At 39.4% G+C, this 27,879-nt stretch overlaps 1 protein-coding gene across 1 annotated transcript in view; it reads left to right on the top strand.

The window, feature by feature from the left end:
• Positions 1-27,879, top strand: part of ccdc87 (coiled-coil domain containing 87) — a 74,943-nt gene that overhangs the window by 11,340 nt on the left and 35,724 nt on the right. The window contains exons 3-9 of the mRNA XM_073066283.1: positions 1,947-2,095; positions 14,545-14,795; positions 19,939-20,170; positions 20,260-20,353; positions 22,747-22,841; positions 23,447-23,604; positions 26,056-26,188. Of these exons, the coding sequence (XP_072922384.1) occupies positions 1,947-2,095; positions 14,545-14,795; positions 19,939-20,170; positions 20,260-20,353; positions 22,747-22,841; positions 23,447-23,604; positions 26,056-26,188 (1,112 nt within the window). The remainder of the gene's footprint in view (positions 1-1,946; positions 2,096-14,544; positions 14,796-19,938; positions 20,171-20,259; positions 20,354-22,746; positions 22,842-23,446; positions 23,605-26,055; positions 26,189-27,879) is intronic.

Here is a 27,879-nt window from a genome sequence, read left to right on the forward strand (position 1 = left end):
AATCATTTAATTTTCATTTCTGGCATCTCCAAGTCTGAATGCTTGAAACCACAGAGAGTAAAACAGTTCTGAATTGTCTTGCTGCTTATTTCTCACCAACCATCAGTGACAAAAATCAAACCTTTTTGAACACAAACACACGCAAGTGACACTATTTAAAAACCGTTCACTCTAAGCATGGTGTGGTGTCTAATGACCACACAAGTGCACACGACTGACTCTAGTTAGAAACTCCTCGGCAACAGTCTCCTGTTCCAATCAAGCAGCAAATAAACAAAGGGATTCCTAGCTAATTTCTCAATTAGTTTTTGTTCTTGAAGAGTTGTCCCATATAAATGATTACCATTGACCCAATTAACTGGAATCCACTATATAATGAAAAAAGGCGCTTAATTTTCCCTCCTTTGGTGTGATTTAGGGAAGTGGGATGGGAGGAAAGAGACAAAATAAACAGTTATATTGATTATATTGCCTTTCATGATTTCACCATATTCCAAACCATTTTGAGACCAATGAAGTGGTTGTGTATTGTTGGTCATAAATATATTATTGAAGGCGTGACAGAAAATTTTGAAAAGCAATCCCACCACAGCAAACTCAGTGATATTGGCTGAGGAATAGCTATTGGGGTAAACTCCTGGGTAAATATTCCCTCTCTTTTTTACATTATCTGCAACTGTACTCCTGTTCTTTACAACTGATGATGAAATGTCAGCCGAGATTTCTGCTCATGTTTCCTTTACTATAAAGACTTGATGAATAGATTTAAATGCTTGGAGCAATAGTAACATATTTATTCACAAAGTGTGTTTCATTTTTTAAAAAGTAAAGTGGGTTACTTAGAGTGCTTTACCAAACGTCTTCATGATTCAAATATTTTGTAATCCGAGGGTTCCCAGCTCAGTTAATGGTAGTGGTCCATGACATGAAAAAAAGGTTGGGAACCCCTGCTGTAATCACTTAAATAGTCACTGTTTCATTATAGGAATCATCAAAACCAATTTGCTACAAGCGAATCTGTAGGCAGTTTTGTGAATCTTTTAATAAATGTGTTAATTGATAAATAAATGTTAGCCAGTACATTGAAAATAAATTCCAAGTCTTTCTTCAAGGTAATGTCTTGGGATCTTTCTTGTTCATCAATAAAAACAATCAAAGTCTCAGTTTAACAACTGCCTTGGTATTGCGTCAGCTCAGATTTTTATCTGGAGTATGTGTTTGAAGTTTGAGTTTTACTTTGAAGAGCGTGTTAGCAATTCAGCCACAATGGACATGGTGTAATAATAGAATAAGGGTGAATAGAGATAAAAGAAACAAGATGTTGAGTTCTGGAAATTCTAGCAATATTAAAGATTAGTTTCCAGCACTCCACTGTGAAGAAACTTTGAGGAAAATGTAGTTTAAAAATGGGCATAGTGTTTTCTTTGTCTATTTATGATGCTTTCCGATGGCAAATTTAGTAGTAAAAAGGGGGATTGGCAATGCAGGTCTTCTTTCATTGGGTGTGAGAAGCTGGCACATCATGAGGGTGGACAAGGCTGCAGATAGGAAGTGGAAAGCAGACTGAGATGAGGTTGAAAGGTGAAATGACTAGGAAGCTGCCCAATCAATTACTAATATTTAGAAACAAAGTTAAAAACAATAATCTGAAGTACAGTACAGGGCCAAGTATACTGAAGGCAATGCATTCATCTTTGAACCATTCCAATTTATTTTTGTTCAAAAGACATTATTTACCAGAAGTAGTACAGCTTCACCAGACATAGGAGCAGGATTAAGCCATTCAACCCATTTAGTCTGCTCTGCCATTTGGTCATGGCTAGTTTATCGTTTTTTCTCAACCCCGTTCATGGCAGGATTCTTGTATTTCAAATACAGTTTTCACAGAAAATGTATGAAATGATGTGGTTTACTGGCTAAATATATTATTGAATTTGTTTATTAAGTATTGCATCAGGAGCGTCCAGTAACCCCTATTGATGAGAATGTGAAGTTGGCCCCATCGTCCCTCGCTGATCTTTGTCAATTGATTCAGAGGAGAATTGCTGCAAAATCGGAGGTTAAAACTGTTTCTGTGGCAACCCAACAAGAACTGGTAGGTAAATTAATTTTTAAAAAATGCTTTATTTAATGTGTGGAATGAGCTTCAGTTCAGGTTTTGCACTAATACTTCCTATCTCAGCCCTGAAGAAGGTTGAGAGCCTGAAATGTGAATCCTATTATCTTTACAGGTGTCAATTCACTTGTGTGTTTCCCACCCATAATATTCATGTTTCAGATTTCTGGTATTTTACCTTTTTATACAGCATGGGTGCCATGGTAATGTAGCTGTTAGCGCAACACTTTTACAGCATGGGCCATTCCGAAGCTCAGTGTTCAATACAAGTACTGCTCTGCAAGGAGTCTCTTTATGTCCTTACATAAGGACATAAATGGAATGCATGGGTTTTCCCCGCGTGCTCTGGTTTCCTCCCATAGTCCAAAGATTTCCACACAGTAGAAATGCCCTGCCTCAGAGTTCCTCCACAAATTAATTTAAGTGTGTGTACATCTACCCTATCATCCCTAATTGCTGCCTACAAAATGCTAAGCAAAGAGATTATTGTTCAAATGTCTTGAACAGTCTTTAGAAATGCAGCTTCGTTCGTATGCCTGTTGGCTCTTTCCCTGCAGGTCGATTGCAGCTTAATTACATTCTTTGTCTTCACTCCTTCATTCTGTGGTTGCTAACACTCTCTTTCCAGGGGCACCAGCAAGGTAAATGCATCAGGCTCACATGCCCTCTTATCAGTGTACAGGAAGGGGCAGGGGTGGTCTCTATTTGAATGACTGCAAGGACCTCTTCCTGGTGGCACATCCTTCTGAACTGACCAGTTGATTACTGGCCCAACCGCTGAAAGGGGCCAGCTCATTTGCACTCACTCCCCATTCAGGCTGAGGGTGTCTACCTTCCAGCTGTCGTGTGCAATCTTTCTTAGTCTGCCATGCCATCAAAGTTGTGGAACCTGATGTCTCTGCTTTAACTTAAATTCCCCCCCCCCCATATATTTTCCCCAATATCTTTTCTGTTCTATGCTATTCAACAAATCATCTACCTTCAGCAACCAGCCTTCATTATAGAGTACAGTTACCATTACACCTTAGTATGCTATTCATGGATTTCTATCATGCTCTCAGTATCTTCTGCCTTCGCATTTGCTGTGGGTCTGTTTCCATCAACTGTGGTCAGGTCTGGTGTGGCCGGCTGGTGTTCATCTCTTAGGTTCTCTGTAATTACATGGTTATTGGGTAGACTTGATCTCCCATTCTTTCTGATGGGAGCAACAAGAAGGTTAATCGTTTAACCTGAGTCCAGTGTTTCCACTGGCTGCCTCGCTGAGTCTGCACACAGACACAAGTGTCACTTGTTAAAAATCCCATCTGTGGTCCTATTGATCTGGGAGCAAACCCTGCCTTCTCAGGTAGCACCCTCACCATGACTTGGTCAGCCAGCTGTGGTAGGACTATCTCCTTTTCCTCTGGCTCTTTGATCAGCAATGTGCTTCTGTTGCTTTGCATGGCCCTTCACATCTCCATGTAATCTTACTAAATTGGCAGCTGTAGTTTCTTTCTGTACACTTGTGCTCCTTCCTGTCCCCTTTCTGGAGAGTCTTTACTGTAATCACCTCAGGCAGCTGCAATACTTCTAACAGTTCCTGACTCTGCTCAGCATCTCTCCTTGGGACCTCCTGATATGATTCGCACATCTCACCCTGTCTCTCCTTCCTACTTGGAGCTGTGGTTTCTCTGTGGACCATGTTAGCTGCTTTGCAGGTCACACATATTAGCTGTCCCTGTCTTGTCCACATTATTTCTCCCTTTCCCGAATCTATAACGGCCCCTGCTTTCCTTAGGATATCTAATGCAAAGGACAGTGCCCTCATTATTTGGACAGATCCAGAAATACACTGGAAGCTGCACTAAGCCGATTTTGAGTACCTTGGGCTGACTCCTCTCCGCCCTCGTTGTTTCACCTCCTGCATTGGTAATGGAAATTAACTCTCAAGTAATTTGAGCAAGGGTAGTTCAGTTATCAATACTGATCCATGGATGACCAACACTAGCAACAGAGGCTGCTGTCAGACATTTGTCTGACCTCATCGGCTCTATAATCTGGTTAGAAAGATTAGAAAGAGAGGGTGCTGCTGTGGACTCTGCCTGCTTTAGTAAGTGATTTTTACACTAACCTCATTTTTCAGAGCACTGGCCTGAGAAACTACAGCTGTAATAAGCCGTCTCCTTTATCCTTCCATGTTTATTCCAGCAGTTCCTTGCTGTGTGCCCCAGCTGCCGGCACACAAAATAAACCCCCTGTGACATCACAGCAGCTGTATCCACTATAATCACTTTACAATTTATTTTGCACTTCCTTTGGTCTATCTCACTGGCCCAAGAAACTATCACGGAGTAGGTCGGCCCCACTGCTATCCCTAAATCTAAAACTTCCCAGTGACTGAGCTCAGGCCTTCCTTCATCATTTTCAGGAAGACTGGGTCATCCTTCCCTGGATTATCCAGCCCCGAACACTCATCATATACTTGATATTTATGTTCTGCATAATCCATGTCTTGAATTAACAGCTCTTTGAATGACTGTGATTATCACTCCCCAGTTAACCTCACTTCCCCTTTAAAAACACGATATCTCTCTTCATTGCTGGTGTTCCCAGTTGTTGCCCATGTACCATTCCACACCTCTTGGGCCATCCTGTCCCACATATTCCTCAGGTGCTTTGCATTTACCAACATATGTGTATCTTTAGGGCGCATCTGGTCAATTTCAACCATTTCCTCGAGCTTGCACCACGATTCTGAATTCCCACATGCACCTTTGAGTGAGGGCAACTCTGACAAAATGCAAACAAGAGAAATGCTGGAAATTAAAGAAATATACACAAAATGTTTGATTTCCCTCAGGAGTGAAAGGCTTATGAATGGTGGTAACTGAGGTCCAGGGCTGGCTTGGGTCTTAGGGTTCTTGATCTGATGTTGCCTGACCTCAATAGGTGCTGTCCTGGCAAACACATCTGGGTAAAAACCTCTCCCTGAAGTATCTCAACACTAATTCCCACTGTTATGATACCAGCCCCCTCCTTTGTGAGAATTGCAAGAGCCCTAGTGAAAGGGGGGTCAATGACCCGAGAGAGAGAGCAAGAGAGAGAGAGAGAGAGACAGGCTGAATGGACACAGGAAATGGAAAGACAGCAACGTGCTGGATACCGCATTCCACTGGGACAAAAGCTGGTGACTGTGGCATTGTTCTCAGGAGACACCTGGGAACTGCAGACGTGCCAACTCACAGGGACATTGTAAAGCCCTCGGGCAAAGTGGGCTGGTTGAGAGAGAGATTGTATCACCTGCAACCTGATTGACACCTGAGATCCCGTGAGGCAGTATAAAGAAGGGTCTGAAAGAGGAGGACCCTCAGACGCACCAAGGAGACACCAAGAAGCACGATAACGCTTCCCGTGGGAACGGGAAGCCATTTTGAAGTAAGCCACGTGCGTTAAATTCCGAATGCGGGGTTTGTGGCTAGAACCAACGGAAAACCGCTTTTATTTAACACCAGGGAAGCCAAATCCTCTGAGGCTGAGGATTTGATTCATAAAGACAACGGCAAGTGTCTCTTTTCCTAACAATCTCTCTCTCTCTCTCCAACACGTGAAACCAAAAGGGAAAAGCCTGCAGACTGCAGAGTGACTCTTTATATTTCCAATTGGACTCAGTATTATACCCTAGACAACGAAAGAGCTTATTTCTGAGTGATTATTAATGTACCTGCGTTTTAGATTGAGTATTGACGCATGTTATCTGAATGTTTGTATTAACCTTAATTTTTGTGCCCCTTTATTAATAAAACTTTTGAAAATAGTACCATTGGACTTCAACTGACATATCTATCTTTGCTGGTAAGTGAAACCAGTTACTGGTTTCGTAACAAGTGGGGTTCTCGTCTCGGGATTTGACACCAAAAAAGGGGGAGGTCAGTCAATCGGGATTGTAAGTCAAAACAAAATAATTTGGATCTGGTACGCAGGTAGCCAGACAGAAAAACCAGCAAGGATGGACGTGTGTGAATTTATGGAAAGCGCGACTGTGGCGGCGCTGGAGGTGAGCACCAAATCAGACATGTTAAATTTGGCGAAGGGGTTAGAACTGGAGAACGAGCAGGATCAAGCTGAGAGGCAAAGACAGCATGAAATTCGGATCAGAGAGTTAGCAGCAGCCGAGAGAGCGGCAGCGGGGAGAGAAAGAGAGAGGGAGGAGCTAAGGAGAGAGCGGTTTAATGTTAGTCGGGAGCTGAGAGTAGTACCTCCGTTCGAGGAGACGGATGTTGATAGTTATTTCTTGCTTTTTGAAAAGGTGGCAGTGAACCAGAAGTGGCCACAAGAGCAGTGGGTCGCGTTGTTACAAAGTGTGTTAGCAGGAGGGAGGATTTGGGCAGCCATGATGCCGACCCGCCGACCGGCGAGTGCGGTGGCCCCGCCCCTAGAGTCCCAAAGCTATCGCGCATGCGCGGTCACTCGCAGCCTGTCGGAAAAAGCGGCTGAGAAAGAGGACAGTTTAAATGAAGCCAGCGGTGATCTGGCCAAGATGTTTTTACCGACCCTGTACCATGAGGGTTCCGAGGGTGGTAAAACAGAAAGCAGTATAGTAAAAGGGGGTAAGGGAGAGGAAATAGCCCTGCCCTTAGTGAAGAGAAAGGTCCTAGAGGTAGGAACTAAAGTTGAGAAACGGATAAAGTTGTTAAAATGTCCAGAGTTGGACATGGTTAATCTGTCTGGTTTGGCAGAATTGTTTGAAGAAGTTCAGAGTTCTAAAGGTGTTCTCGATGGTCCCGAGAGTGAAATGAGGGCAGTCTTAGAGAGGAAGGGTATCCTTGCTGTGGAGAAGTCAGCTGAAATGGCCGAGGAGGTTGTTTCAGCTCGCAGGGTTGCGCCTTCCCCAACGGGGGGCTGCCTAGAGAGTAACTGGAAGGATCGGGAGACGTTAGAATTTGAAAAAGGTACGGGTATTGAAAGCCTGGAAGGGGCCAATGTCCCGTTTGAGTGTGTCCAAGATGGGGGCGCACGTGGTGCTGAACCTGGTAAAAGAGCTCAGGGGAAGTCTGAGGTGTTTGATTCAGGGGAACGGGGCGGCCGTCTTTGTGGATCAGATAGGGTTGGTTCAGTAGGAAAAGGGTTAACCTTGGTAACCGTGGGAAGTGTGAGTTCCACGGTGTTTGTATTCGAGAGTGGGGCCAAGGTTAATGCCGAATTTAAGGGGGGAATGAGGATTGTTATTGAAGGAAACGGAAAGTCTGTAGTTCCCAAGTCGAAGGAAGAAATTTTAAACCTGGCAGATCGCTCACAGAGTGAGTCGGGAAATAGCGGGGCCCCCCACTCTATTGTTACGCCAGGGTGGGGTGTGAAGAGGTTGCATTCGAAATGCTACCTGAAAGAGGAGTTGGAATTAAAAACAAATAGCCTGAAGGGTCTTGACAGTTTGGGGCATGGTGTTGAAAAAATAGCCCCGATGAACGAGGCGGGCGGGAGTTCACCACGCCAAATTACTCAAAGTCCCAATGGGGGGACTTGCCAGAAAAGAGGTGACGGTTAATGGGGATGCCATTTTTTTTAAACAGCAAAGCAGGTTTTTACGGGTTGCGCCAAAGCCTGTGAATAATAAAGACAGACCTTTGGAGACCTGCCGGCGAAGTAAACCGACCGAAACGATTAGTATTCGCATAAACTTTTGTAGATGCACCTAAGCTAAGATCACACCTCCGCAGTTTTGTGGCTGAAAACAATAAATAAATAGGTGGTTATTGAATTGAAGTCTGATGCTACAAGACTTTAAGATATTAAGATGTTAAGATATTAACTAAAGGGGCACTGTACTTGTTAACTGTTTAGATGCTGACTTGAATGTATAACTGTATTACTCTGTAGTGAAAAGAAAAGCTTCTGTATTGTATTAGATTCAAAATTTCTGTAAGACTGTACCACTCTGGGTTTTAACCGCTGGTAAAAACCTTTTTAAGAGGGGAGGTGTTATGATACCAGCCCCCTCCTTTGTGAGAATTGCAAGAGCCCTAGTGAAAGGGGGGTCAATGACCCGAGAGAGAGAGCAAGAGAGAGAGAGAGAGACAGGCTGAATGGACACAGGAAATGGAAAGACAGCAACGTGCTGGATACCGCATTCCACTGGGACAAAAGCTGGTGACTGTGGCATTGTTCTCAGGAGACACCTGGGAACTGCAGACGTGCCAACTCACAGGGACATTGTAAAGCCCTCGGGCAAAGTGGGCTGGTTGAGAGAGAGATTGTATCACCTGCAACCTGATTGACACCTGAGATCCCGTGAGGCAGTATAAAGAAGGGTCTGAAAGAGGAGGACCCTCAGACGCACCAAGGAGACACCAAGAAGCACGATAACGCTTCCCGTGGGAACGGGAAGCCATTTTGAAGTAAGCCACGTACGTTAAATTCCGAATGCGGGGTTTGTGGCTAGAACCAACGGAAAACCGCTTTTATTTAACACCAGGGAAGCCAAATCCTCTGAGGCTGAGGATTTGATTCATAAAGACAACGGCAAGTGTCTCTTTTCCTAACAATCTCTCTCTCTCTCTCCAACACGTGAAACCAAAAGGGAAAAGCCTGCAGACTGCAGAGTGACTCTTTATATTTCCAATTGGACTCAGTATTATACCCTAGACAACGAAAGAGCTTATTTCTGAGTGATTATTAATGTACCTGCGTTTTAGATTGAGTATTGACGCATGTTATCTGAATGTTTGTATTAACCTTAATTTTTGTGCCCCTTTATTAATAAAACTTTTGAAAATAGTACCATTGGACTTCAACTGACATATCTATCTTTGCTGGTAAGTGAAACCAGGTACTGGTTTCATAACACCACACAACCCAAAACTTAAATGACAGATACAAGTTAAATAGTACACACTTAGAACTGTAGCGTATGTACTCTGCAATCTGCCACTTTTGTGTGTCTGAACTCATGATGCCTGCTGTATTCCTTTGCATCTAACTGTTACAACAAGGTGCACACACACTCGCAAACACATATGGTAAAATACAGCACCTGGATTGAGTATACACCCTTCCCCTTCAATAACCACCCTTCGCAGCTGGGTGTTCCATCTCATCAAATTAGCTCACAAATTTTCATCTCTTACATAAACACATGCATGTGCGCTCATTACCTTTATATATACCAGTTCAGCTCTTCATGTTCACGATATTTAGTGATCCTGTACACCACCGACCCGATCAGGTCCAAGTGTGAGTGCTAATTAAAAAATTACTCACCCACTTAGAGTAGGATCACTGGCCGCACAGTGGGTCGCAAGATGGTATCCCACTCCTGACACCAAATGTTGTTGTGTGAATGAAGTCACCAGAGAGGAGCACTGGTAGACATAAAGCAGTCTCTTTATTTGATAAAATATGACAAATAAACTGACAGCCTTTGGAGTCGAGGGAGGAAGGGAGCGACGGATGGACTTATTTGCTTTCGGAGCAAGGTCTGCTTGGCCCAGCTCTACACAACATTTTGTGCTAAAGATCAAAGAAAAATTCAGGACTATTCAAACATCCATATTTACTAAATTTTCTTTGATCTACATGTACCTGGATCTTCCCACCATCACACCCAAAATAAGTGTTAAATTACTGTTGTATCCATGTAATGGCATGTGGATTGGATACGTAATTGATTTACTTGTTTACTTATTATTATTATGTTTTATTTTATTTATTAATATTTTTTTCTCTCTGCTAGATTATGTATTGCATTGAACTGCTGCTGCTAAGTTAACAAATTTCACGTCACATGCTGGTGATAATAAACCTGATTCTGATTCTGAAAAATGTAGGCAATTAGTTAAGTGCCTGTTTCCTGGTCTGCTTTTTAAATTAGTTTTCAATGTGTATTCGAATCTGAGGTTGGTCGCTGAAATCAATATTTTGCTCTGTGTCCTAAACCCAAAAATTGCTCCAACACCCTGTTTACGCCTCAGCATTATAGATCTTCAGAATCCTTCGCTCCAGGGAAAATACCGGAGAGAATATCCACCAATCTCTCTGTATAATTAAAGTCCTCCTATAGACGCAGTGTCCTGGTGAACCTTCTCTGCACTCCATTGCAATCACATCCTTCCTGTGGTGTAGCAACCAGAATTGCATAGTTAGTGCAATCTAACCAATGTTTGGTAAACTTGCAAAATAATTTCCCAATTTTTATATTCTGTGCCCTGAACTGCAACTCCTATCTATCGCTTCTGCCATTTCCAGGGAACTATGGATTTGAATTCCATGGTCCCTGTGTTCATTACTCCTTATTGCCCTATCATTTTCTGCATATGGCCTACTCTTTACATGCCTAAATACACTAGTCAGGATTAAATTCCATTTGCCATTACTCTGCTCAACTTTCTGATCTCGATCCCGCTGGAACCTTAGACAACTTTCCTTATGCACTACAAGATTTTGTGTTATCTACAGACTTATTAATTGTTCCCCCTACATTTCTTTTCAAGTCATTTTGTTATTTCATAAACGACAAAGATCGCAGCACTGGCTCTTGCATTACAGCATTTAGTCATGGACTTCCAATTAGAAAGCAACTTTCCACCACCATCCTCTATGTCCTATCACCAAACCAAGTTTGAAACATTTAGGGCTGCTTGCCATGAATCCCATGTGCTTCAACTATCTGGAGTAGCCATGCAGGACTTCTTCAAATACCTTGCCTATTCCATTTTGACAACATCTAAATACTTGGGTTATGACCAAAGGAAAATGGCTGGAGTTGCTTAACACTTTAGTGCAAGGATGGTCAAAAATCACATTGAGAAAAATTAGCAAAAATAGTCAAAAGAGAACTGCCAAAATTTACAAAATGATATCTACCAAAAAACACAATAATAGCTCCGTACTTATTCTTGTTCTGTGTGAACTCCTGACAGTCCCTATTACTCTCCCCAGAGCGTGATGAGTTCCTTGTTATTCATCACCAGGACATACCATCTTTATTTACCAACGAAGTTACACATGAATTAGAATATGATGCACCCCACAACATAGTTACAATCATATTATAAAATGAACTGAAGTATCTACGTTAAATGCAGTATACAAACAACATATACACATTTACACATCACTATTACTAAAGGAATGGAATATTCCACCATGTATTACAGGATAGACACCATAAAGCCAAACTGAGCACATCAGCTCAGTTTAGTACTGACTATAAGAATTTACCGGAGAAGATATTGAAGTGTGTACACTCAGCAGCACAACAGCAGAATGATCTCTCTCCCTCTCCCTCTCCCTCTCCCTCTCCCTCTCCCTCTCCCTCTCCCTCTCCCTCTCCCTCTCCCTCTCCCTCTCCCTCTCCCTCTCCCTCTCCCTCTCCCTCTCCCTCTCCCTCTCCCTCTCCCTCTCCCTCTCCCTCTCCCTCTCCCTCTCCCTCTCCCTCTCCCTCTCCCTCTCCCTCTCCCTCTCCCTCTCCCTCTCCCTCTCCCTCTCCCTCTCCCTCTCCCTCTCCCTCTCCCTCCCCCCTCCCCCCTCCCCCCTCCCTCCCCGTGATCAAATTAGTGGCACATGATTTTCCCCACACAATTCCATGCTAATTATTGCTGATCAGTCCCTACATAAATCCATAGCCATAAGGATCATTGACTCGTAGCAACCTTGCTGCCCTTTCTTTTCTTTTCTTTTTACAATATTTTTAATCCGAAGAAAAAAGAAACAAGATTTACAGAGTGCGACACATAGATACATCTCAACATAACTTGTGTACATTCATATATTGTAATAAAATTGATCAAAATGTTATAGCATAACACATAAAGGTATACCACTCTGTAATCAAAAGTTTAAAGATAAGTCATACATCATAAAAGAAATATTTTATATTAAAAAAGTCAACCCCCTACCAACTACCAAAGAAAAAAGCTGATGGATGATAATGGATAATTAGAAAAAAAAACATTCGCTTAAGAAAAGAAGATAAAAATATACATAAAAGTCTGTGCACTGTTAAACTTTATAAATTGGAAAAGTAATTTAGGAAAGGTCCCCAGATATAAAAAGATTGTTTCGAATTTAAGACTGAGCAGCGGATCTTTTCTAAATTTAAATAAGACATAATATCACGTAGCCATTGAAGATGTGTAGGAGGGGTAGACTCCTTCCATTTAAGCAAGATTGCTCTTCTTGCTAAAAGAGAGGTAAAAACTAAAACCTGTAGGTTAGGAGTACTTAAAGTTATATCTTCATTTGCAATAATAAAAAACAAGGCAGTAAGATGATTTGGGTCAAATTGGACCCTAAAAAGTTCTGAGAAGGTATGAAATACTTCCCGCCAAAACTTTTCAATTTTAGAGCAAAACCAAAACATGAATTAAAGAGGCATCAGCAGAGTTGCATTTATTACAAAGTGGAGAAACATTCGGGTAAAAACTGGACAGCTTCTGTTTAGAAGTGTAAGCTCTATGAACCACTTTAAATTGTAGAAGAGAATGACGAGCACAGAAAGATGATTTATTAACCCGTTTAAGAATTTTATTCCATCTATCATCAGCAATCTGAAATTTAGGTCATCCTCCCAAGCTTTTTTTATTTTATCTAAAAAGTCTTGTCTAGAATCAATTAACAAGTTATAGATACCAGTAATAGAACCATTAACAAAAGGTTTTAAATTTAAAAGATCGTCCAGTAAATTTTTATCAGGACCTATAGGAAAAGTAGTTAATTGGAAACGTAGGAAATCTCTAATTTGAAGGTATCTGTAAAAATGTGTTTTTGGGAGTGCAAATTTATTTGACAATTGGTCAAATGAAGCAAGAGATCCTGTGATAAACAGGTCCCAAAAACCATTAATACCTAGTTCATCCCAATCTTTAAAGACTTTGTCAGTCATGGAAGGGATAAAAAAAAATTAAGGAGAATGGGAGATGATAATGAAAAATTTGCTAAACCAAAAAATTTCCTAAATTGAGCCCAAATCCTTAAAGTTTGCTTAACAGTTATGTTATTTGTTATTTTATTTGCTGAAAAAGAAGAGTATGATCCAAGAAGAGAGACAATAGAGGAATTTTTTACAGAATTAACTTCTAAGGAGACCCATGATGGGCAATCTTTACGATAAATATAATAAGACCAGAAAGTTATATTCCTTATATTGGCAGCCCAATAGAAAAACCTAAAATTGGGTAGGGCTAGTCCACCCATCTCTTTATTTCTTTGTAGGTAAACTTTACTTAAACGAGCTTGTTTATTATTCCAAATATAAGATGTTAAAATTGAATCTAAAGAATCAAAGTAGGTCTTAGGAATAAAAATAGGTAAGGCCTGAAAAATATATAAAAATTTAGGAAGAATCTTCATTTTAATAGAATTAATTCGGCCAACTAGGGATAAAGAAAGAGGGGACCATTTAGAAAGCGTCTTTTTCACATAATTCAATAAGGGGTTTAAGTTTTCTTTAAATAAATTCTTGAAGTTTTTAGTAATTGTTACACCTAGATATGTAAATTCACTTGTAACAACTTGGAATGGAAATTTGGCATTTGATGACATTAGGTCATTTAAAGGAAATTTTCGAAAAGTTTAATTTTGGGCCTAATTTTATTCATTGGGTTAAATTAATCTACTTGTCTCCTACCGCTCAGGTTATTACTAACTCCTAAATTTCTAAGCCCTTTAAATTACAGCGGAGAACTAGACAAGGTTGCCCTCTTAGTCCTTTACTTTTTGCTTTAGCTGTAGAACCCTTAACAATAGCATTTCGAGAATCTAAGGACATTTCTGGTATACTAAGGGAAGGTATGACTCATAAAATTTCATTATATGCTGATGATATTTTACTTTTTATCTCTAACACTGAAACTTCTTTACCTTTGGTTCTTTCTTTAATCTCCCAGTTTAGTTCTTTTTCAGTATATAAGCTGAACCTACATAAAAGTGAGCTGCCCTTTCAAAATAACAGAATGACATTAGTGATCCTCCAGTTTTCTGGCACCTTACTACTTTACCTTACTTCTGTAAGATTTCTTTTACCAGCAGATTGTTTCTATTTTTCATTCTAGTTCCAGCACTTCATCCCTCTGACCAAAATTAATAGCTCAGTCTGAAACAGTAAGTGTTGGTAGGCTTTTGGACTATTCGAGCCATCTCAGTTTAATCCAAATTTAACTTTATTCAAGACTATATCTTTATTTGAGTGTCGTTATCTATGTTTAGGAGAGCAAAGTGCAATTTTTTTTCTGAATATGGGGTATGAAGTCATGACTGAAATTTGCAAATAAATTACAAGCCAAGGATAAAATACTGAACCTTTGCAAGTAGTCAGTATATTCAATCTAAAACTAATCAGCAAATTATTGTACTTTAAGGAATAATAAACTAAAGTCTTTTGAATTGTGTAAAGTATTATTTTTTAAATCGTCTTATTTCTGCATAAACTAATTTTGATGTGGTACTGTTATTTTTAGGGAGGAGTCATTCTATCAGATGTAAAGTTCCTCTGGAAGGAATTTGAGCTCTATTCTCATGACGGTACTTTGACAAAAATGGAAAACAAAGAGCTCAGCCGCCGAATGACTACTCACATCATTACAGTGTGTGAAAACCTATTCCTTCACTATCTTCGTATGGTGAACGCAGTGAGACAACATTCTGTTTTCACTGATGAGGCCAACCTGAGTAGATTAAAGGCCCAACTTGCTCATGATTGCGCTAAGTTGTAAGTTTTGCAACTCTCGTTGTGTATTTTATTCTCAGTTTTATTTCACAAATTACAGAAATTAATTTGAGAACATGAAGTGTTATACATATGTGAATAATTAATTGATTCATATTCTTTCCCTTTATCATCTGATTTCTGAATGGACATTAAACTCATGAACACTACTTCACTACTTATTTTTGTACAACTTATTTTAACTTAACTATTTAATAGACATATATATACACGTGTGTGTGTGTGTGTGTATATATATATATATATATATATATATATGTATATACATACACACTTCATGTAAATCCATTTTTCTCTATATTTATCATGTATTTTATTACACTGCTGCCTTAAAGCTGACAAGTTTTACAACAAATGCCAGTGATATTAAACCTGATTCTGATATTACAGGGGAGGTACAGCAGATAAACAAGCCATTCAGCCTAATCAGACCCATGCTATGTTTTGTACTCCACTCAAGCTCTTTCCTCATCTAGGGCTATCAGTGTACCCATTTCTCTCTCAATATTCCTTGTCTCAGCTCTATTAATGCACAATAATATTTACTTTATAATTGCCAGGCCATAACCTCCACATTCTCATTAATAATTTGAGTACAAAAATTTCTTCTAAATTCTTAAGTGGATTTCTTGATGACTGTAGGTTCAGAAAGAGACTACCGTTAGGTGAAAATTTATATATAAGGAGACACAATAAAGCTCTCAAATTCCACCAAATCTCCCGTTGCTATAGGTGATAAGCAAAGAGGTTAAAAGCTGGTTAATCTCCTCCCAGGGAGGACATAGCAAACTATGACTGTTCCACTGAACTGAAACATAAAATTCATTTATCCAGTGACCATTGTTGTCAGGAGGCAGATTATAAATGCTCAAGTTTTTTATATTTTACATACATTGCAGTTTATTTTACAGACTTCTTATCTTTAACTTGATTAAGAGGATTGTTAAACACTGCTGATTTTCACAAAATCCTTCCTTTGAAGGCTGGTTCCTGCTCTTTGCAGTGATGAACAAAGCCTTTTTTAATTACATTGAAAGAAATTCTGCCTTGCAGTTGAGATTAAATGAATGCTTGTTGTACAGAGGAGATTGGTACTCCCCATTTATGCTTGTGTACAAATAGAAATAGTTAAGCATTCATATTTTCAAGTAGAGCCCAAGATGAGCGTGATAACCTGTCTAAATGACAATCATTCAATAGCTCTTACATCCACAGTGATGATGTGTTTTGAGAGGCTGGTGCTGAACCATATCAGCTCCTGTCTCAGAGGGGACTTGGACCTGCAACAATTTGCCTACTGCAGCAACAGGTCTACAGCAGATGATATCTTGTTGGCTCTTCACACAACCCTGGAATATCTTGACAATAAAAATGCGTGCATCAGGATGCTCTTCATCAATTACCCATCAACATTTAACACCATCATCCACTCAAAACTAATCAGTAAACTCCAAGACCTGGGCTTCAATGTACAGTTGGGACCTCCTTGTGCAATTGGATCCTGGAGTTCCTCACTTGTAGAACCTAGTTAGTCTGGATTGGCATAAACATCTCCTCCACAATCTTCAACAGCACAGGAGCACCACAGGGATGTGTGCTTACCCCCGCTCTACTTGTTTGACACCTGTGACTGTGTGGCTAAGTACAGTTCCAACACCATACGCAAGTTTGCTGCTGTGGGATGTATCAGTATACATGAGCGAGATGGAAAATTTGGTTGAGTGGAGTAATAACAACAACCTCTTACTCAATGTCAGTAAGACCAAGGAACTGATTGCAGACTTCAGAAGAGGGAATCCAGAATCCAGATCCAGTAATCATCGGAGGATCAGAGGTGGAGAGGGTCAGTAACTTTAAATTCCTGGGTGTTCTTTTGTCACTATCTCAGAAGATCTGTCCTGGATCTGTCTTATAATTGTGAAGAAAGCACAACAGCCCCTCTATTTCCTCAGGATTCTGCTGAGATTCAGTATGTCATCAAAAACCTTGGCAAACTTCTCAAGATGTATGGTGGAAAGTGTGCTGACTGGCTGCATTATGGCCTGGTATAGGAAGACCAATGCATTTGTGCAGAAAATCCTATAAAAAGCAGTAGATTCAGCCCGGTATATCACAGGTAAAGCCCTCCAATATACTGAGCACATGAAACAGTGCCGTATGAAAGCAACATCCATCAGCAAAGATGCTCGCCACCCAGGCCAAGCTCTTTATCTCACTGCTACCATCAGGTAGAAAGTACAAGTGCCTCAGGATTTGCACCACCAGGTTCAAGAACAGTTGCTACCCCTCAACCATCAGGCTCTTGAACAAAAGAGGACAACTACACTCACTTAAGGACTCTTTTATCTTGTTATTTCATACTTGTTATTTGTTGCTTTTTTTTATATCTGCACTTTCACAGTTTATTGTCCATTGATCCTGTTTACAATTACTGTTGTATAGATTTGCTAAGTATGCCCGCAGCAAAAGAATCTCAGGGTTGTATATGGTGACGTGTGTACTCTGATAATAAATGTTATTTGAACTTTGAATTCCTTGTATCAAAGCATTTTCTTATTTTTCAGGATTCCTATTTGATTCTCCTTGGCTTTATTTTACTCGGGAAAAAAATGGCTGAGTCCTTCTCTGATCTACAAGGGTATCACTTCAGATTCAGATTCAGTTTATTGTCATTTAGAAACCACAAATGCAATGCAATTAAAAAATGAGACAATGTTCCTCCAGAATGATATCACAAAGCACATGACAAAACAGACTACACTAGAAAATCCACATAACGTTTGGCAATCCCCAATCCAGAGTCCGGACAGGCTGCTGCGTATTAATATCGCGCTACCATCTTAGCGCGTTCCCCGGAAAGAAGCTCCAATTCCACCAGACAAAACAAGACCAAAAACTAAAGCTACAAGACCTGCACAAAACCACACAGTTACAACATATAGTTACAACAGTGCAACAATAGCATAATTGATTAAAAAAAACAGACCATGGGCACAGTAAAAATAGTCCCAAGATGTTAAAAGACTAAGTTCGAAAGAAACCACCACACAGATTTCACTAGTCCTCAGGGTCCCGATTTGACTCGTCATCTCACGCCAGTAGCAGAAGGGAATACCCCCGCTATGAACTTCCACGGCACCACCCGACTCAGCCTCGCAGAGCAGCATGCAATGAAAGCTCCGTCAAACCCAACCTCGCAGACACAGCACACACTGAAAGCGACCTGATCATAGCGGACTCAGAGTCCATCGAACCTCCGAGCCTCCGGCACAGCTTCTCCGAGCACTATCCTCTGCCGAGCGTATTAAGACACCCCCGCCAACGGCCATTGGCAACGCGACCCCGAGGACTGGGGGCCTGTTCTTCCCAGCAGATACCCGGACCTCGCAGCAGCAACGAAGAAGGTCTTCCTGGAGATTTCCAGATGTTCCTCCGTGCTCCCACGTCCGTTTTTCATCCGATTATGGTTGCGCATGGCACCCTGCTTCACAAATAACAGATAAACAGCTCTGGAGTGGCCGCTGCAAGCTGCTTCACGCCGCCATCTTGAATCACTTGTGTACATTTTCACTACACCAATTCCATTATTCCTTTGTCTCCTTTATTAAATTGCAAAAAGAATAATGCACATTTCTAGTGTGGTCTAACCAAAGTTTTATATTAGTTGACTATAACGTACTTTTCAATTCTTAACTCTTGAAATAAATCCTGGTTCCGGATCTGATAACTTCCCTGCTTATCATACTCAGTCCTGACTAATGAAAGCCAATATCTAACTTCTAACCTTGTTATCTACCCCCACTGCCACCTTTAAGGATCTTCAGAATTGTATACCAAGTACCCTCTGTTGCTCAATATACCTGAGGAACATCATTCATGGTGTATATCCTAATCTCATTAGTACTACCAGATTCTGTATTGTAGATTTTCAATATTGTTGTCCATTAATGATCCTAAGTTTTATTCTTAGCCTCTCAGTCATCCTTCACCAATCTACTAACCTATTTTTGTTACACTTGGGGTCATTATTTATTTAAAATGCATCACATATAATGTGAGGCAATACTTCAAAATTATACCTATTGACAACATTTTTACTGAGGCTGTTTGATGCTACACTTGGTCAAATTCTCCTGACAAGGGTGCTCTCCCACGTTTCCTCACTGCAATTCAGCTTTTGGATCATGTTATGGTGCCACAGTAGCACAGCGCTTAGCATGATGCTATTACAGCTAGAGTTCAATTCCAGCATCTTCTGTAAGGAGTTTGTACGTTCTTCCCTTGACTGCGAGAGTTTCCTCTGGGTGTTCCAATTTCCTCCCACTGTCCAAAGATATACCAGTAAGTAGGTTGTTGTAAATTGTCTTGTGATTAGGCTAATATTAAATAGGTAGCTAGATGGCACAGCCCATTGGCCTAGAAGGACCTGTTCTGTGCTGTATCTCTAAATAAAAATAAATAAAATAAAAATGATGAGGTCTGAAGCTTAAAGACAGTGGCAGAAACCATACTGGGTATTAGTGGGTAAGAGCTATTACAAAGCACCATTACCAATACTCTCCATTGTTGTGCTAATAATTAAGAGTTGATTAGCCAGATAATTAGCTGGCTTGGGTTTGTCTTGCCTTTTTATGAACAGGGTGTATCAAAGAGATTTTCCACATTACATTGCAAGTGTCTGACAACAACTTGGTTAGAGACTCAGCTAGCTCTGCAACAAAAACGTTTAAAGGTGATCTTTATTTGTCAGTTGTGCATCAAGACATACAGTGAAATGTGTTGTTTGCGTCAATGATAAACAGATTCTGAGGATGTGTTGGGGGCATCCCGCAGTGTTTCCATGTTTCCAGTGCCAACATAGCATGCTCACAATATACTTGCACAAAATATTACCTTGGGTTAAATCCTGGGTGATAGAATCCTATTGAAGCTCCTTCGGAAATTACAGGAACGTCACATTTTGCCTTTGTCTTTAAGATTAACTAATAACTCAGAAATAAGGGCACAGAATTCTGTGAAAAGAGTAATAGAAAATAGATATTAGCTCAGAAAAGACTGAGGGCTGAATTAATTTTAAGCTGTTCTATTTCAACTGTATTTTTATGATTTTAAAAAATTTTTAAAGCTTGAATATGCGAGCTATAAAACATCAAGTTTCTAAAGAAATCAAGGCCCTGCGCAAATCAGGAGAAACTGATGACAATTCTGAAAAAGAAAATGCAGCGAAATATAAACCTATGATCAGCAAATCAACATCTCCTAAGGCTCCTTTTACCTTCAAGTACCTCTTCAACCTTAGCCGACCCAAGGGACCACCAAAACCAAAGAAGCAAACAATAGAAAGTGACCTTAAAGAGGTTGGTCAAATATTACAATGTGAATTGCAGAATTTGGTTTTGGAGATTGAGGGAATTTTTCTCAACTTTTGCACCATGTTTCTTTATAGATCAATGACAGTATTCCACAGCTGGATCTAATGCAGCTCTATAATGTGGTACTTCATGAAGCTGAATCAGCTGGTGATCACAAACCAATGGAGAGTAAGAGATTATTCTTTTTTTTATTATTTAGAGATTTTGCACAGTAACAGGCCCTCCTGACCCTTTGAGCCCATGCCACCCAATTTCATCAATGTGACCGATTAACTTACTAACCTGTACATCTTTAGAACGTGGGATGAAACCCATGCAGTCACGGAGGACATACGAACTCCATACAGGCAGCAGAGGAATTGAACTTGGGCCACTGGCGCTCTACTAGCATTATGTTAACTGCTGTGCTACCTGTTGTGTATTCAATATTTCAGTAATATTTGAGTAATCTTACATTTAATCAAACATTGTTTAAATAATTCATTACAAGTTATATGTGTAAATACATGAATTGCATACATATACTCCCATGTGATAAGCATGCACCTCACTTGAAGGAAAACACCTTTCGGATTCTTGTGTCTTCCTTCGAATTAATTTAATGTTTTGAAGTTACAAAACATTGCACTACTGAGCTCCAATTCTATTTAATTATTTTATTAATTTCATGATGCAAAAATGAATCTGCCCTCACAGATGTGCCATGGAACTATTGTGCGGTGCAAATTTTCAGAATACTAGTGAGGGAAGCTGTAATTGCTATTTTTTTCTTAACATCAAGGAATGTTTATAGCTGGTCACATGGGTAGTTTGTTTGTGTCACTGGTCACCTCAAGTGTAATGCAGGCAGAATGTTAAAAACAAACATTCCCACAATCTCAGCTGTGCCTTGGCAGAGCGTTCAGGATGTACAGTGAAAGGTAAGTGGAAATTAATTGCATCAGAAAAAAGTGACTCCATTGTTTATGAAGCTTGTAAGTAAGAATTGTTTGCAGTTTTACTGTAACACAGGACATAGCTTGGCATTTTCATTTTGGCATTCATCAGAACAGCAATTCCGCTAAGAAGTTGACATATATCAGAAGAGATCTCCCTGCAAAATGTTGAAAAACCATTCAAAGTTGAAACAAGCTACCTGTCTTCCACCTTTTATTTTCCCACAGCCAGTAAATTAACAGTGTGATACTCTTTATAATGCCTGGACTCATCTTTGAAGCCAGCCTGCTCAAAATCTTAGATTTAGGGTGAGAGGTGAGAGATTTAGAGAGGATCTGAGGGGGGGGACCTTTTCACACAGATTGTGATTTGCACTTGAAATGCACTGCCCGAGGGAATGGTGGAAGCAGAGCTGCTGACAGCATTGAAGTGCAGAAAGATGATGGAGGGGTGCCCACTGTTCATTGTGGATGTGGTGGGCCAAATGGCTTGTTTTCAGCCTGTATGACTGTATGTGAGCACATCTGACTCTGATCTAGGACTCTTACTGAGAGGAATCAACTAATCAGTCACAGACAACCTAAATATGCTCCCAGCCTTTGAGCAATTGAAGCTTTGTTCTAACTCCAGCAAGACTCGTGTTATAAAGTTTGTGGTCACTCCGCAGATTCACGCTCACCTGAAATTTCTGGTGGATCCTTCGACTATTTTGACTTTCAAGGCCTAGCTAGAAGCCTGAGGGAAAGAGCCAAATCAGAAGAATTCTCAAACTTCTGCAGAATTTGTGATGAGACACTGAAAAATATGCCAAATTTAACTCAGATTATGGGGTTTCATTTCTGTGAGTACACAGAAGCCTGTAGTCTGAAATATGCAAATGATTTATATGAATTCAAAATTCTAAAACCACAAACTACTTGGTGACCAAGCATGATGTAGATTTTAAATCAAGGAAGGATTGAGATTTACTCAAAGACATTGCCCAATCAACAGTGGTGACCAATAAAAGGAGCATGGGACAGGATTAACACCCCATCAAATAAGTCATTACTTGTTCTCAGTAGAGATTGAATCTGACCCCATCAGGCTCAGACTTCTGTGGTGAGCATAGGAGAAATAGCCACAACTTCTGTGGCTAGAAAGTGAGACCAACCTCTGTATGTGTTGTGTAAACTAACTTGAATCAATGTTGAGAATGGATATTTGCTAGCAGTTTACTAAATAACATTGAGCATTATCATAAACCATAAAATGGTTTCAAAACTTCAACATACACTTTAATTTGTAAGTCAAATTAATAAAGGATACTAAAAAACTATCAGGGTAGGGTGAGGATAGTGTCATTTATACATAATATACAGTGGCACGATTCAGGGAATAATCTAACATGAAGAGGCCTTGGGCTGGAGTTCCAGATACCTTATATTGAGCTCAACTTCACTGCAAGGAAAAAAAGGTAAAAAATAAAAGAAATCATTGTATGAAAGGAAATAACTTCATCCGTGAGTACAAGATTTGGAAATAGATGGCCATTTCAGTCATTGCTTGACTGATAGAACTTCACGGACTGAAAAACATGTTTGAAATGAAGTATGCAAATAATTAACATCCTATTTTGCCTCCAGTTGTTGCAGTACGAAATCTCAATCTTCAAGAACAACAAAATCAAGAAGTTGACTTAACCAAAAAAATGCAGCTAGAACATCAAGTAAATGTAAAGGTAATATTAATAGTGGGAAAGGTTTTTTAAAAATTGTATTTGTGATCCTACTTAGTTCAGGTCTAATCACCTCCATGTGGTGGAGACTCAGGAAGGCAGCATCCATCACTCAGGACCCTCACTGTCTGGGTGATGCTCATGTTTTGCTTACAGGAGCCTGAAAACCCACCCTCAATTATTTAGGAAAAACTTCTTCCCCTCTGCTATCAGATTCCTGAGCAGTCCATGAACTAATGAACAGTATTCCATATTTTTGCGCTATTTATTTGTAATTTATAGCAATTTTTACATCTGGACTGTGATGCTACCACAAAACAACAAATTTCATGACACATAACTGATTGGTAATAAACCTGATTTCCGATTCTCTAGAGGTAGTGAAATAGTTAAGGATTTTAAAACTGAAGTATAATAGACTAGTTTTTCCATGTTGATAATTTGGCTGAAGCACTTTGACTGCTGTTATAGATGGAACTTAGTTGTATAATTAGTGTCTTGTGGTAACCTTATCAAAATGATTGTAAAACTGAATATAAGCAGTGAAAAAATATTTGAAAGGGTCTGTTGGAGTTAATATGATTAATTACATGTTGTCTCTATTTCAGAATTGGAAATTAAGTCAAACTACAAAATCTGGTTTATCAGAAAGGGAAAATAGCTATTCCTTTACCTCAACTTCCCACAGCAATTTGTTGCTTGGTTTCTACAAAGAGACGAAAAATGAAGAAAATGACCCTTTGTCAATTGCTGATGATCTGCAGAAGTAAGCCTCACAAAACTCTCTGAATTTGTTGATACCGGGGCAATATCCAAGCTGTGATTGTAAAATTTATGAAGCTTACGAATTAGATGGATAAGTTATGTATTTGATTGTTGAGATCATCCTTGCAGTATTTTTTCAATAAGATAACAAGACTGGTATAATGTGAGAGTAAACACAAATGCGGTGATCTGCCATACAAGGTGTGAACTGAGAGTGGCTGAGTTACAAAGTACAGCCCTGACAATCATGCATAAGAGAAAAAGTCAGACTTAACAGACTTTGCAAAAACATTGCAAAATTGTGGGTGAGAACAGCAAGGAAAATATGGTTGATCATTCTATGATGCAGTCCAACATTAGGATCATTCTCTTCCACCATCTCGTCCATTCCCACTATTCCCACTCCTGACCCCAAAACATCATTTCTATTCTTTTTATTCAGTGACACTAAATTAGAGTTCAGCTGGTACATTTAGACTCTTGTATTGCTTTGACTTAAACTTGGGCATGACAAAGGTTGGATGTTCTTATCAACTGTGTTCAAAAGTCTCAGGACATGGGACCACCATCTTTGCAAATGTAGTGGCCTGGAGATGTAATTGTTGTACATCTTGAAGAGGAATAAATTTCAGCATGTATAAAGCAGGGTTATCAGGATTATTCAAAAATCTCACAGCCGGATTTGTAAGGTGCTTAAAAAAAGCTTTCTTAACTGAACATTAATAAAGTTGTGGCAGAATTTGGTCTCACATAAAATTCTCTTGTCTCATGGAAGAGTGAGATTTCTTTATTGATTAGTCTACTGTCTGAAAATCACCTGCGTCAAGCAAATGGGCAGTTTAATGAATGGGCACGGTAAGCTGGTGCAGATTGCATTAGATATTCCTCTGAAACTGAACTTTATTTGAACTGCAAGGTTAGTGTGTGACATTGGAAATTATAGTCGACTTTGGGTACTGGTTGGGAGTGACATCATTGGAAATTATAGTTGACTTTGGGTACTGGTTGGGAGTGACATCATTGGAAATTATAGTTGACTTTGGGTACTGGTTGGGAGTGACATCATTGGATGGCTTGGCAAATGAACAGATGGATTATTTTTTTCATTTGCTTTCTTGCGTAATTCAAACCCATCTGTTTATCAAGCTAAATACTTGGGGTATAAAACTGAACTGCCATGTTTGGCTCATGGTTTGTCTTATTGTTTTTAGGATTGGTTAGAGAGGGGAGTGATTGTAGAGAAAGGTTACCTTTTTATACAGGTAGAACCCTGACCCTTACTCTAAACTGTAGGAACTTCTGGATCTTTGACCACCCTCCCTTTAACTTAATCAAGCAAACTGATACCTGTATTCCAAGCTTCCTTTTCTCTCAAGACCTTAAATGTATTTTAGCTTTTCAAATTCATACCCATGTTTGCTCTCAAAACTATCAATTGGTGATTTTCATGATTATAACAAAAGTCATCTGTCCCACTTTGTCTTCAGCTTTAATACAGTTGACCACACCATCTTCTACCAGGACTTCTTCACCATTGTTTATCTGAGGGCAACTATACAGGCTTACTTCTCTTCTTATCTATACTGTTATATTCTGTTATAGTTAGTAGTTTCTCTATTCACTTTCACATCATTACTTCCGCTGCCCAGAGGATCAGAAATACCTCCTATTTCTCTCCTCAGCAGAAGAATGGGAAAACACAAAACAATTTTCATTCTAGTTTCACATGCAGCTTCACACTAATGCAGCCTTTTTGATCTCTGCACTGTCTTTAATTGTTGGGCTGCTCACAGATAATCAGAAAAGAGCAGAAATGTGCTTCAGCTATATATTCACAATATATATTGAGTTCTTTCATGACTTTTCTTAATTAAACCCTCTCTGAGATGTCTACCCTGTCTACCATCTTAGATTGAGTCACGCTGTCTTCAACAGCTATACCCTCAGCTGCCAGTGATCAATGTTCTGGGTTTCTTTGTTTAAAGTTCTTTGCTCCCCTATTCTCCTTTCTGTGTTTACTAAGTTTAATTTTCTTTGTTTGTTGTAATCTCTTTTGTACTTTAGAATTCCTCACAACTCCCATCTACCCAACTGCTGCTTTTCCACTTTGATCTCATGCCTTCTCATAAACTGTAACTTTAACTAACAGCTGCTGAGACCTGAAATTTGACCTCTCTACTGGATTGTAGTTTTCATTACGTGAGACAAATGAATATGGACATGAATGACAGCAAGAATCGATGAATTTAAAAACACTGGAATATCAGTTTATATCTCCACAGATATTGAATTGTGGAACTACTTAGCACATATGCCTAAGGACACTCATTATGTCCCCAAAGATCCAAAAGATGTCACAAAATATTTCAAATCATTGTCAGTGGAAAATATAATGTAAACATAAAAAAGAGATGCTCTATAATAAATAATATTTATTATTGATTTCCTTTAGCTTGTTGCAAATTTCTACAGTTGGTCAAGGGGTTGCAGCTGATCCAGAAACAACTCTTCCTCCTCTGATTGAAGCAATCACGTATGATAGGAGTAATGAAATTAAAAAGCATAAGCAACAGAAAATGCTAAAGGTACACAATGTGAAAGAAATGAATACTGTGTTAAATATCCCAAGTGAACCAGTAACTTTTCTAATCTTTGAACAGCACCTGCTTAAAAACAATTCTTCTCATGGAAAATATGTGTGCTAACTTTTTCTCTCTAATATACTTGTCTTTGTGGACATAATTTAGAATGTAACATTGAAACAGCGAGCTGTTGGTCTTTCCTCTCATTGTGGCAGGAGTGATATCTCTCTTTCCCTTGTTAGTGAGAGAGAGAGCCCATCTGAGATGTCGACGTGTTGGGATGGACAGTAGTTTTTGATGGATCGTAGTTCATGGTCTCTGGGGCTTTGCAATTGCTTACATGGTGGGTACATGGTGGAGGTTGATGCTTTTGTTGGAGTAAGTGGTGGTGGAGGGGAGATGTTTGATGCTTTTGCAGCTGCTTGTGCATGGGAGGGGGTGCTTTGTGGTTCTAACGTTTTCTGCCATTCATTCTTCGGGGTTGTTTTCTGTTTCGTGGATCTCTGCGCAGAATAAGAATTTCAGGTTGTATACTCTATACATTCTCTGAGATTAAATTAAACCATTGAATCTTTTAAAAACATGGATCATATTTTTCAAAATGAGTGCACTTTTTTGAAGCAAAAATAATCTTACCTTTCTGTTAGCAAAACATTAAATAGATAACAAGGCATCCTGCAGTTCCAGCTGCTGTGTGAGTCCATTTGTTCTCACTGTAATGGAAATATTCACTTAGTTCTAGCCACACCTCTTCCTCCTTCTGAAACTTAATTTCTTCTCTTTTTCCCGTTTCTGGTGATGATTCTCCAACCTGAATCCTGTTTATTTCTCTGTTCATGTATATATATATATATTCTGCTTTTCTCATTGTGTGTTTCTGGTATTTTCAGTTTTTACTTTACATCTAGTGCTATGCTGCAGAAGCAACTGATTTATTTTGCCGTTTCTTTCTGCCTTATCCATAATTAATAAATCCTGTTAAGTTTGCTGGAAGATAAAACAGAATTGGACTAAATGGATAGTTCCTTCAGTCATTTGGGCAAGTATAACTAGATCAATGAGACATTTCTGCTTCTCATCCTGGCACTTTTATTTTTAGTCTATTTTCACTGTACTTTTATTACAAGAAATGAAATTGGCTTCTTATGGTGAAATTAATAGCATGAATGTATGCTATTACTGAAAGTACTAGATGCCTCATTACAAAGGAGCATTTTATCACTCATGTTAACATTGTCTTTAATACATCACCTTATGTATAATTACTGTATTTTCTGTCTCACTATATCATGGCTCTGTGTCAAATTAGAAAAGAACAAACACTAATGCATTGTAGTCATCCAAATGTAGGGTGATGGTTACTGCTAAGTTAGGGAGTACTTTTCGTCATATGCTTGTACTAATTAGAAATTAATGAGATTTCTTTTTCTGTCTTTAGTGTTTTATTCCAACTGTATTGGTTGGAGATGAATTGAAATACCATCAATGAAAATGAAGTATTTAGAAATAAAAGAGAGCAAAAAAAAATGTAAAGGTCCTTGCATGACCTTTTTGGCAACAGGAGTCCATTAGACTTCTGCAGTAATGGGCACTGAGTGCTACAGTTTATTCAGGATTAGCTTTCCATCTTCTGCAGTTGTGTTCTAATAAGACTGCCAATAAATATTCCCTATACAATGTATGGTAGAAATAAG

This window comes from Hemitrygon akajei, chromosome 14, assembly GCF_048418815.1.
Source record: "Hemitrygon akajei chromosome 14, sHemAka1.3, whole genome shotgun sequence".
Lineage (NCBI taxonomy): Eukaryota > Metazoa > Chordata > Chondrichthyes > Myliobatiformes > Dasyatidae > Hemitrygon > Hemitrygon akajei.